Below are 11916 nucleotides of genomic sequence, written 5' to 3' on the forward strand. Positions count from 1 at the left end.
CCCGGCTGCGGCAGCCGGTGGGGCGGGAGACCCAGTTCTCTCTTTCTGGAGAAATGACCTAGAAAAATTCGGGGCTGGAGTGCTGCGGTATCTGCTCGGCTGCAGAGCATCCGCGCTTCGCTGCTCAGCTCCGGGGCTGTTTCACGCTGCCTCTCCCTCTCCGAGGACCCCCGGGGTGTCAGCGCAGAAAGGAGGGGGCTCTGTGGTGGGGACGCGGTCCTGGCATGGCCAGGCAGGCAGGGACACATCCCAATTCCCAGCTGAGAAGCCACAGGCAGGTCCATAATGTCCCAGCATGGCCAGGAGGGAGCAAAGACCCTGGGGCAGCCCCAGGTTGGGGGTGGGGGGCAGGATAGGGACCCCCACACGCACTGAGCAGCCCCAGGGGGGTCTCAGGCGCTGCGTGCCGAGGGGTGTCCCCCTCGGACGGGGAGCACAGGGCAGCCCCCGGCCCACAGCCTCACCGGGACGGAGAGGAGCGGGCAGCAGGCCAGCCGGCGCTGGCACCAGTCCCGGCAGCCTGTCCTGCCCCTTCACTGTGACTCTGCAAAACAGCGGGGCGGTGGCGGTGACGATGGCGATGGCCGGGCCGGGAGGAAGCAGAGGGGCCCGGCTGGGTGCTGCGCTGCTCGGGGCGGAGCGGCGAGCTCGGCCGGGCGGGCAGGAGGAAGGACAAGGCCGGGTCCCAGCAATAGCAGGAGCAGCAGGAGCAGGAGCAGGAGCAGGAGCAGCAGGAGCAGCAGCAGCAGCAGGAGCCATGGCCGAGGCCGGGGACCGGAGCATCCACACGCAGCACATCGCGGCCGTGCACAACGTGCCCATGCGCGTCCTCATCCGGCCCATCCCCGCGGAGCTGGAGCCGGGCAAGGTGCAGAGCCTGGTGCAGACCCTGCAGGTGGGTGCGGGGACCCCGAGGTGTTAGGGGGACAGCCACCCACCCCACCCCACCCTACCTTCCCCAGCACCCACCCGTGCCAACCCCAGGGAAACTCGCAGCCCCGAGGCCCCGGCACGGGCGATGGAGGGGTGCTGGGGGGGGTGCGTTGCTCTCATGATGGTAGGGGGGGGTGTCTCTCCCTTGGCAGGAGGATCCCGAGCGGGTCCCCCCCATCGACGTGCTCTGGATCAAGGGCACCCAGGGCGGGGATTATTTCTACTCCTTCGGGGGCTGCCACCGCTTCGCCGCCCACAGGGCGCTCAACCGGGACACCATCCCCGCCAAGATCATCCCGTCCACCCTCAGCGACCTCCGCACCTACCTGGGCTCCTCCACGCCCCCCCTGCGCTAGCCCTGCACCCCCGGAGCCCCCCGACCCCCGCCCTGGCGCCCCTCGGCCCCCTTGGCGCCCGTGGGTTGAGCCGAGCCTGATGCGGGGGTGCCGTCAGCCTCCGGTGGGAATGGGGTCGGGGGTCCCCCGGCCCCGGGCGGGGGGGGGGGGTCTCTCCCGGGGTCCCTGCGGGTCTGGGCTCTCCCCGCGCCGCCCCCGCCGCCGCGGTGGGCTCGGGGGCACCGGGAGGCACGGCGGGACCGGCAGGTGGCGCTATTGTGCCGCGCTGAGCCGCCCCGAGCGGCCGCGGGAACCGGGGTGGGATGGGGTGGGATGGGGTGGGATGGGGATGAAATGGGATGGGATGGGATGTGATGGGGATGGGATGGGATGGGGATGAGATGGGATGGGATGGATGGGATGGGATGGGATGGGATGGACTGGGATGGACTGGGATGGGATGGGATGGGATGGGATGGGATGGACTGGGATGGGATGGGATGGGATGGGATGGGATGGGATGGGATGGGATGGACTGGGATGGGATGGGATGGGATGGGATGGGGATGGGATGGGATGGGATGGGATGGGATGGGATGGGATGGGATGGACTCGAATGGGATGAGATGGGATGGGATGGGATGGGATGGACTGGGATGGGATGGGATGAGATGTGATGGGGATGGGATGGGATGGGGATGAGATGGGTTGGGATGGGATGGGATGGGATGGGATGGGGATGAAATGGGATGGGATGGGATGGATGGGATGGGGTGGGATGGGATGGGATGGGATGGGATGGGATGGGATGGGATGGGATGGACTGGGATGGGATGGGGATGAGATGGGATGGGATGGGACGAGATGAACCGGGACAGGCTGAACTGGGACAGGTTGAACTGGGATGGAACAGGCTGAACCAGGATGGCATGGACTGAAGTGGGATGGGATGAACCGGGATGGGATGAGCTGAACCAGGATGGGATGAACTGGGATAGGATGAACCAGGATGGGATGAACCGGGACAGGATGAGATGGGCTGAACGGGGACAGGGCTCAACCAGGAATGGCTGAACTGGGATGGGACAGAATAAACCGGGACAGGGCTCAAATGGGAACGGCTGAACCGGGACCGGCTGAACCGGGACACGCTGGAACTGGGCCAGGTCATGGCCGAACCAGGAAGGGATTGCAGGCAAACCGGGACACAACTGAATTGAGACAAAGCCATACCAGGAGGAGGCACAGCCAAACCAGGCACGGCCAGTCTCCAGGCCTCCCCCAGCGACTCCAGGCTCCCAGACTGGGAGGACACTGGGCTGTGCTGGCCCCGAAACCACCTGCCCCATCCTCGGACACATCCCACAGGCCCCTTCTCTGTGGGGATGCCTCTGGAATGGGGCGGGGGGGGGGGACACACACCCTCTGCTGCACCTGGAATAAAGGTGATGAATGAAACCCCTGCGGCTCTGGGGCCTGGTGCTGGGGGTGGGAGTGGATCTGCAGCACGGCGTGGCACGGTATGGCACAGCACAGCACGGCGTGGAGGCTTGGCATCTGCGAGAGCGGTGGCTGCAGGCACGTGGGACAGGGACGGCTGCTGTGCCAGGGGATGGATGCTCCATGAGGGGACAGATGCCGTGTTGGGGGACGGATGCTCCGTGAGGGGACAGATGCCATATTCAGTTTGGATGCTGAGCTGGCACGGACGCTCTGCCAGACCACGCTGGCGTGCAGCTGAATTCAGGGTCAGCTCCGTCCCGCTGTGCTGGGATGGTGTCACCCCTGCAAGCGCTACGTCTTCACCCCCTGTGCAGGCTGGAACAAAAAAAAAAAAACACCCCAAGCATCCCCCCAGGCATCTCGGCATCCCTCTGAGCCAGGAGCCTCGGTCCAGGGAGGGGAAAGGCCACTGACTCACCCCACCACGCTGTGAGTCAGCAGCAGGACTGGGACAGGAACCGCGGCCGGACACTTCTGCCCTCGCTCTGCCCCCTCAGCCACGCTCCTCCCCGGATGGATCCTGTCCTCCCGGAGCAGAAACGGGACTGGGGAGAGGGTCTGGGAGGAGGGCACGGCCCCCCCCGGGGGCAGCAGCTCTGCGGGGCAGCGTGCACGGAGGGAGCTGGCAGTGCTGCCCACCGGACGGGGCACGCTTTGTGAAAAAAACCCTGGCTGCCAGGGTTTCCGCAGGAGCTGCTGGGGAGGAAGGGCAGGGTGGGCTGGGGGGTGCTGTGCCACAGCCTCCCTCCGGCCCCTTCCCTCGCCTCCGGAGGCTCCGGCGCGGCAGAGCTGCATGTGCCGCATCAAAGCGGCTCTCCGCCGGGAGGAAGCCCTGCAAGCGTTCACGGAGAGAGCAGCCCTGGCCCGCGGCTCCCTGATGGGCCATAAATTTCGCCGAAGAATTGTGGCGTGCTAAAAAGTTTCCTCTTGTTAGAGAGCTGGGGGGGGGGGGGGTGGCGGGGAGGATGGGGGGGGAAAGGGAGGAGGTGGCAGCTCCTGCAGCAGCGTGGGACATCGCCAGGGTACCCTCAAATGGGTGCTGCCATGGTGGGGACTGGTTTTTGCCCAGGCCCTGGGCTGTGCCCCCAGTGCTGGGCACCTCTCGCGGGCTCTGCTCACCCCCCTCACCCCGGTGGGCCTTAAAAAGGGAGCTGGGACCCCACGAGTGGGGATGAACCGAGGCTACCTGGATCCTGCAACCCCCCCTCTCCCTGTATCCCGCCCAGGGGCTTCTTCCAGTGAGGAGACCCGCTGCAGGATCCGCTCTTCCAACTTCCCATCCCCTGCAAGCAGAGATAGGACATCCCTGCCAGCCCGGCGGGTGCCCTGGGACACCCCCCATCCCCCCACCCAGGGCTTGGTGGCACCCACTGGGAGCCAGGACCGGCCCCTGTGTCCAAGGGGCCCTGTGGGAATCTCTGGGGCTGACCGGCACATCCCTGGGTCTGGCACGGTGTGGGCGGCGTGAGCTGGTCCCCAGTTGGTGCTGCTGGTGCCACAACCCCCCCGGCTGGCACAGGAGTGGGTCTAACCAGAGCTGGCAATCTCTCCATCGGCTTCATCCGTCCGTCTGTCCGTCCGTCCCTCCACCTGTCCCCCTTCCCTCTGCCTGACCCACAGGGTCTCCGGTGTCGCCGGCTGACAGCCGATCCCGGCTGCCTCCAATCCATTCGTTCCAGGGCAGGAACAAAGGCGCTTTGTGGGCTCCCCCCCCAGCCCGGGCTGGGGGGCGAGGCGTTGGGGGGGGGGTGGTGGTCCCAGCTCCGGAACTGGGACAGACTTCCCCGTGCGACAGGCGTGTAATGCCTTCCAGACCAGCGGCACCGGCCCACAGGTACAGCCCGGCAGCGGGTGGAGGGGGCCTGGGGCTCCCCAAACTGCCCCAGGGACCCACCGGGACACCCTGCCGCGGCCCCGACCCCGGGGGGGGTCAGGCAGGAAGCTCTTACGGGGAAATGCTCCTGCTCCCCAAAAGGTTTCACAACACCCGCTCCCCTTGAGCACGTCCCGCTGTTCCTCCCCACACAGTGGGGTCTCCAGGGGCTCCCAGTTTGCCAACCCCAGTCTCCGTGCCAGTGTCCCAGTGGGAAGCAGATGAGCTGGCCGGGACAGAGCTCCCCGAAGTCACCTACAGCCTCATTGGCCTGAACTGCCCCGAAATTGGGGAGCCACTGGCAGAGGGGCCAGTTCCTGACATCCCCCTGTGCTGGGGGGCTGCTGGGGGGGCTGCGGGCGAGTGGGGACAGGCAGCACCCTTGGGGGTTTTGGTGGGGTGGGATGGGACAGGATGGATGGGATGGGGTGGATGGTATGGGATGGGGCGGGATGGGATGGGGCAGGATGGGATGGGATGGGATGGGATGGGGCAGGATGGGATGGGATGGGATGAGATGGATGGGATGCGATGGGGCAGGATGGGATGGGATGGGATGGGATGGGATGGGATGGGGCAGGATGGGATGGGATGGGATGGGATGGTGTGGGATGGGATGGATGGGATGGGATGGGGCAGGATGGGATGGGATGGGATGGGATGGGATGGGGTGGGATGGGATGGGATGGGATGGATGGATGGGATGGGATGGGGCAGGATGGGATGGGATGGGATGGGATGGTGTGGGATGGGATGGATGGGATGGGGCAGGATGGGATGGGATGGGATGGGATGGTGTGGGATGGGATGGATGGGATGGGGCAGGATGGGATGGGATGGGATGAGATGGTGTGGGATGGATGAGATGGATGGGATGGGATGGATGGGATGGGGCAGGATGGGATGGTGTGGGATGGGATGGATGGGATGGGGCAGGATGGGATGGATGGGATGGGGCAGGATGGGATGGGATGGCGTGGGATGGAAGGGATGGATGGGGCAGGATGGGGCAGTCCAGCGCTGCCTCACCGGGGCTCAGCAGGGTCAGAGCCGTTATCCTGGCAGCCACATGTGCCGGCGTTGCCGCGGGTCTGGAATCCATTTGCCTCGCCGGCAGCGGTGTTTTCCCAGCAGGGCCAGAGCAGCCCCAGGGGGCTGGGGGCAACCCTGGCCCCTGGCCCATCTGCTCCCTGTTTATTTTCTTACACTTAAGTATCACCTCGCAGATAAACACTCCCCGGAGCGGGGGTCAGGAGGCAGCTCCCCACCAGCAGAGGTAGGACCCAGCCCTCGAGGTGCCCAGCACCCTGACCCCAGGGACGCCCAGCACCCTGATGCGAAGTGCTCGGTGTCGGGGGGGGGGGGGGGGTTCGGGGCATGGGGACACACGTCCTGTCCCACGCGCCTGCCGGGCAGCACAGGAAAACCTGGCTGCTGCCTCGCAGCATCCGCAGGCAGCCGGCAGCGTTCGCTGCTTCCCGTGGCTCCCGTGTCAGGCTCCCAGCCCGGGAAAGCTGGCTCCGTCTGTCCCCCCCCTACACACACAACCCCCCCACCCCACACTGACCCATCTCCCAAGCCTGCTGCTCCTTCCCCGCCTGTGCCCCCCCCCCCCTTTCCGTGTCCCACCCTCCACCACAGCCCCACGGGCCACCAGCACCCCACACATGGCCGTGCCCCCCCCTCCTGCCCCAAAACACGCCAGGGCAGCTCGGCTGGGCCCTGAACCAGGGGTGTGTGCCCCCCCCCCCCCGCCCATCCCCGTCAGCTGGTGGCCATGTGTGGGGCGGCCGCAGCTGAACACACAGCTCCTGCCATCCGTCTTGCTGCCTGTCAGGGCTGGGGGGGGCTGCTGTGACCCCCCCAGCCCCAGCCCAGCGGGGTGCCGGGGTGAGAGCAGGGGCTCCCCTCTCCATCCAGGCACCTGCCTGCTCCCTGCCTGCCGCCCCCAGGGTTTGCCTACCCCCAGCTCTGCCCCGGGCCCCTCCGCAGGGGTAGAAACAGCCCCCCTCCCCGGGGTGCACCCAGGTGGGGGGGTTTTTGCAGGGCCAGGAGAGGGTTGGGGTGGCAGCGAGGGGTGGCAGGGGGTGGAGGTGGCGAGGGACACGTCCCCGTGGCAGGGAGGACACCCGGTGCCCCCAGCCCCAGCGGGACCCCCTGGCGTGGCCCATTCCCCACCGCCCCGTGATTTACGGGCTCTGCGCAGGCGGCAAATGGTGAAGGAAAACAGGGCAAGGTGTGTGGGGGGGTGTCCCGCTGGCGGGGGGCTGCCTGCACCCCGTGGGGGGGCGGGGGGGGGGGGGGAGAGGGGCCGTTTGCTCATGGCTGGTGGGACGGGTGGGCAGCAAACCGGAGCCGGTGCTGGCGTCAGGCAGCGCAGCCCCCCCACCCCGCCACGGCCCCAGCATCGACAAGCCTTGGCATACACTGGGAGAGCCCCCGGGGGGGTGGGGAGGGGGGGGGACAATGGGACCCCCTCCCCCCCCCCCCAGCCCAGGAGCCGCACCAGGAGCGTCAGTCCCGCAGCCGTGGGGCTTGGGCTTGTGTGGCGTAGTGGGGCATGATGCCACCCCATCCCGTGACCCCCCCCCCTCCTCCCAGGCTCTACCCCCGTTGACCACCTCGCTCTGGGGTTTGCGTCGTGCCCACTGCGCCCCATGGCCACCATGCCAGCCCCCGGCGAGCCCCGGCGCTGCTTCTTTTTGCCTCATTAACGGGAGATTTCCCCCAGCATCCTCGCTCCAGGGCTGCTAGCCAGATGAGGACTGCAGCTAGCCCAGGCCAGCACTGTGGCTGCTGCCAGGCCCCCGGACCCTGTCCCCAGAAGCCCTGGGGCCATCAGCGGAGAGTCGGGTCCTGCCCTCCCTTTGCCTTTGCTGCTTGACCCGCCGTGCCCGGAGCATCGCCGAGCTGCTGAGCTCTGCACAGGAGCTGGTCTGGGAGGAAGGGCAGGCAGGAAACCTCCTGCCTGCTTGGCTCAGCTGGCCGTCCCCCCCCCGCTCCCTGCTCTCGGGGGGTGCCGGGCTTGGAGCTGGAGGGGTGAAGGCAGAGGGAGGCCCGTCCAACCTCCTCGGTGAGGAGGAGCAAGGGGTGGCCATCGTCTGTGGCATTGGGTGCCCAGGAAGGACCAAGAGCTGAGCGCAGGCTGAGGGGGGCACCTGCAGCCCCCCCTGGAACACCGGCAGCTCCCGCTGCTGCCAGCTCATCTCTCCCCTCGCAGGAAAAGATTCCGTGTTTCCACTGCCGGCGCACACCTTCCTCCCGGGTGGGAGGAAACGCTCCTGGCTGCCCTGAGCGTGTCCCCCCCCAATCCCCTCCCGCGGGGGGGCAGGAGGGGTGCCAGGCCCTGGGGACAGAGGGGCGAGGGGTGCAGAGCATCCCCCCGGGGCTGCCTGCCCTCCCCAGGCATCCTCCCGAGCACAGACCCTGTCCCAGTGGGGCACGGCGGGGTGTCAGCAGCAGCCTGTCCCCCCACTGGCATTCCCCCCCCGTCCGATAAACACCCCGGGGATCACACCAGTGACACCAGTCCCCCGGTACCTGTCCCATCCCAGCTCCCGCACCCCGCGCAGGACCCAAGGCTGGCTGGGGACAACAACTGGGGACAACTGGGGACACGCTGCCTGCCCACGGGCACCGTGCGGGCGCTGGAGCTGTGGCACACAGGGAGCAGCAGCTCGCTGCGTGGTGACCCCGGCCCTGGCTGCGGCACCGCCGGGATCCGATACCACCAACGGGCACGACCTGGAGCCCGGCCCCGGGTGCAAGGTGCCTGAGGCCAGGCCAGCGTGCCGGAGCAGGGCCAGGCCGGTGGCCGGAGCCAGCGCTGGCTCCCGCGGGCTGGGGCGAGGATGCTGGCCGCTGGCCGGCAGCTCGGGGGGCCGGCTGGGGGTGGGCTCCGGCGCCAGCCCCTCCCCGGCTGTATAAATCCCGATTCCCCCCCGCAGACACTCATCCCAGCCCCGCTCGGCCGCTGGAGCGGAGCAGCAGCGGGAAAGCATCCGGAGCCGGCCCGTCGCAGCCGTGCCGGTGGGGGAAGGCTCCCCGCAACCCGGGGGGTCCCCCCGCAGCGGGGCTGGGGGCGCGGGCGGGCACCCCGCCATGGCCTTCACCATGCTGCGCCCCGTGGCCGCCCGCGTGCTGTACCCCGACCTCAGCATCCTCTCGGAGGACGAGGAGAACCGGAGCGAGAGCGACACGTCGGACCAGTCGTTCGGGTGCTGCGAGGGCGCCGAGGCTCGCCGCAAGCTGCCGCGGAAACCGGGGCCGATGGTGATGGTGAAGCAGAGGCAGGCGGCCAACGCGCGGGAGAGGGACCGGACCCAAAGCGTCAACACGGCCTTCACCGCCCTGCGGACCCTCATCCCCACCGAGCCGGTGGATCGGAAGCTGTCCAAGATCGAGACCCTCCGCCTGGCCTCCAGCTACATCTCCCACCTGGCCAACGTGCTGCTGCTGGGCGAGGGCTGCGAGGACGGGCAGCCCTGCTTCAGTGCCATCTACGGTGCCAAGGGCGACCTGGACAGCAAGCAGCCCCGCAGCATCTGCACCTTCTGCCTCAGCAACCAGCGGAAAGGGGTGAGCGGGGCGCTGGGACGGGGGTCCCCGGGAGGAGGGAGGCTCAGTGGGTCCCCCCCGCGGGATGGGGGACAGCCCTGGGCTGAGCGGGGCAGGCGGCTCGGCACGGCTCTGGGAGAAGCTCAGGCTCTGGCTCCAGCCCCCGCCGGAGGTTTTGGCTGCTCCCGGCCAAATCCTGCTCGTAGCCGCACGCCCACAGCTCCCGCTCGCGTCAGAGGGCCGGGCTGCTCCCCCACGTCCATCCGGGCTGGGAGGTCTCCGGGGGGTTAAACAGTCACCCCAGTGCCGGGGGGAGGGGGCGTGGGGGGGGGGGCACTTGGCTGCCCCAGGGGTGGAATTCAGAGCTCGTCCCTGTCCCCAATCCTGTCCCCCCCCCGGGGGTCTGCCCCAGGCAGCGCCCTGCCATGATGGAGACAGCCAAGGCACAGCAGACACCCCATATGTGGGGGGCCAGGCAGGGCTCCCCATCCTCTGGCCCCGCTCAGGGTCTGCTGGTGGTCCTGGCACAACTCCCAACTTGGGGGGGGGGGGGGGGCGCTGAGCTGGGCACCCCTGCTCTGCCCTGCCTGCCTGACACCCACCCCCCTCCCCAGCACCCTACAGCTCAGGGGGGGCACCTTTCCCGTGATAAGCCCATCCCGCTGCCCACGCCAGGGTCCTGGGTGCCCCTGCCCCGGGATGGGCCGTGCAGGATGCAGGCTGAGGGGCTGGCAGCTTCCCCGCCCCATGGGCACCCCGTGGGCAGGGGCTGCCGGACCCCCCACCATCCCCACGAGACAACCCCCCCCCCTCCCGCCCAGGCCATCCCATATGCGACCCCGAGCAGTGTGGCCATGGGGGACACTCCAGCCCTCAGGGCTCTTTTGGTTTCTGCTGCTCCATTTTTAATTGCTCCCCCTGTCCCCGTCCCATGTGTGTGTCCCCCATTGCCAGCCGGACTCTGCAGCCTCCCCAGCACCCGCCCCGGGGGACCCCCAGCCCCGGTCCTTGCCAGAGCCACCCCCAGTTGGGACCCTCCAGCCCCGGCTGTGTCCTTGGGCTGGGGGGCTGGCATGGCCTTGGACCCCCCGGGGGACCCCCACAGAGGCACCAGGGCTGGGAGCACCCTGGGGGGAATGGCAGGAGCTGGGCTGGGACCCACCTGCTGGCCCTGGGGCTGGGCTGGAAGGGGGCTGTACTGGGCTGTACTGGGCTGTACTGGGCTGGAAATAGGCTGGGCCGGGCTGGAAATGGGCTGGGCTGTGCTAGGTTGGAAATGGGTTGGGCTGGGCTGGAACTGGGCTGGGCTAGAACTGGGCTCTGCTGAGCCATGCTGGGCTGTTCTGGGCCAGACCTGGGCCGTGCTGGTCTGTGTTGGGTTATACTGGGTGGTACTGGGTTGAAGTTGGGCTGGGAGGTGAGGCTGAGCCTCCTCATCCCCAGTGGGGCTGGGGGTCTGTCCTGGGTCCGGGGGTCTGTCCAGGGCTGGGGGTCTGTCCAGGGCTGGGGGTCTGTCCTGGGTCCGGGGGTCTGTCCAAGCCTGGGGGTCTGTCCTGGGTCCGTGGGTCTGTCCAGGGCTGGGGGTCTGTCCTGGTTCCGTGGGTCTGTCCAGGGCTGGGGGTCTGTCCAGGGCCGTGGGTCTGTCCCGGGGCCATGCCAGCCCTGTCCGTGGGTCTGAGCATGGTGGCACTGAGCAGCCATGGGGGCAGAGTCCCCGTACAGTGATGGGGCCACGGGTGACACCCCACAGCAGCCACCCCCACAGCCGCCTACCCAGCCGCTCGCCAGGCACAGCCCCATCCGTCTGTCTGTCCATCCCGACCAGCACCGAGACGCCCCAGGACCGCGGCACCGGGGTGAATCCTCCGCGCAGAGCCAGCACGGGGTGGCGGTGGGCAGAAGCGGGGCTCCCCCCCGAGCGGGACATCACACCCCCCCCACCGCCAGGTGCCTATAGCTCTCCCCTTCTCTATCCGCAGGGCGGCCGGAGGGACCTTGGGGGCAACTGCCTGAAGGTGCGGGGGGTGACCCCGCTGCGAGTTTCGCGGAGATGAGCCGGGGTCCGGCAGCACCCGCCTGAGACAGCGGCAGAGCCGGCCGGAGCCCGCGCATGCCAGCCCCAGAGACCGGAGCGGGGAGGGAGGGAGATGCCCGCGGCCGAACCCGGGGGGGGGACACGGGCTGGGACCGCACCGACACCGGCCCCGGAGCCGGCAGCGGGGCGGGAGGATGCTCCCACGGCCGAGGCTGCCCGGCGCGGGGCAGGGCCGGGGAGGGGGGTCCCCGCGCCCCGGGGCTGGACTGGAAAGGGGCCCGTGTGCGGCCGGCGTCGAGGCGCTCCGGGGACGTCGCAGCCCCGCGGGCGCTGGTTGCGCACGTGCAGCCGCTTGGAAAATAAACTTTATTTTTCTGATGGGCCGGCGCTTGCCTGTGGCGGACGGTGGGGTCCCACGGGTGTACCCGGTGGGATCCATGTGGGGTGAGACCCCCGGGCACACGCTGTCCCCGCGTCCCCCAGGCCCTGCCGATGGCTTTGGCCCCGTAAGGGCTGCGGGAGCCCCCACCGTGATGGGTCCGGGGTTGTCGTCGCTGGTTTTGCTCCTTCCCTTCCGCCCGGTACATCACAACTGCCACCGTCGCCGTGATCGTCCCACCAGCGCTGTGCACGGTGGAGCTGCAGGCAGCATCACCTGCGTGGGGTCAAGTGGGGACACG

The 11916-nt window shown here is 68.8% G+C and overlaps 2 protein-coding genes across 2 annotated transcripts; both read left to right on the forward strand.

The window, feature by feature from the left end:
* Positions 1 to 322: 322 nt before the first annotated feature.
* On the forward strand, positions 323 to 1599 carry SRXN1 (sulfiredoxin 1). The gene is made up of 2 exons (XM_042801067.1): positions 323 to 895; positions 1086 to 1599. The coding sequence occupies exons 1-2, from the start codon at positions 575 to 577 to the stop codon at positions 1287 to 1289; spliced, it is 525 nt and encodes a 174-aa protein (XP_042657001.1). The 5' UTR covers positions 323 to 574; the 3' UTR covers positions 1290 to 1599.
* A 7014-nt stretch (positions 1600 to 8613) lies between these two features.
* TCF15 (transcription factor 15) lies at positions 8614 to 11614 on the forward strand. The gene is made up of 2 exons (XM_042801085.1): positions 8614 to 9222; positions 11181 to 11614. Exons 1-2 carry the CDS (start codon positions 8746 to 8748, stop codon positions 11253 to 11255), a joined length of 552 nt encoding a protein of 183 aa, XP_042657019.1. The 5' UTR covers positions 8614 to 8745; the 3' UTR covers positions 11256 to 11614.
* The last annotated feature ends 302 nt before the right edge of the window (positions 11615 to 11916 follow it).

This window comes from Tyto alba, unplaced genomic scaffold, assembly GCF_018691265.1.
Source record: "Tyto alba isolate M040663 unplaced genomic scaffold, T.alba_DEE_v4.0 Super-Scaffold_33, whole genome shotgun sequence".
NCBI lineage: Eukaryota > Metazoa > Chordata > Aves > Strigiformes > Tytonidae > Tyto > Tyto alba.

Excerpts from the sequence above, each read along its gene's own strand:
- SRXN1 (XM_042801067.1), top strand. The coding sequence starts at position 575 with ATGGCGATGGCCGGGCCGGGAGGAAGCAGAGGGGCCCGGCTGGGTGCT. Across the intron at positions 896-1,085 it reads GCCTGGTGCAGACCCTGCAG|GAGGATCCCGAGCGGGTCCC; the intron begins GTGGGTGCGGGG and ends CTCCCTTGGCAG.
- TCF15 (XM_042801085.1), top strand. The coding sequence starts at position 8,746 with ATGGCCTTCACCATGCTGCGCCCCGTGGCCGCCCGCGTGCTGTACCCC. Across the intron at positions 9,223-11,180 it reads TCAGCAACCAGCGGAAAGGG|GGCGGCCGGAGGGACCTTGG; the intron begins GTGAGCGGGGCG and ends CTCTATCCGCAG.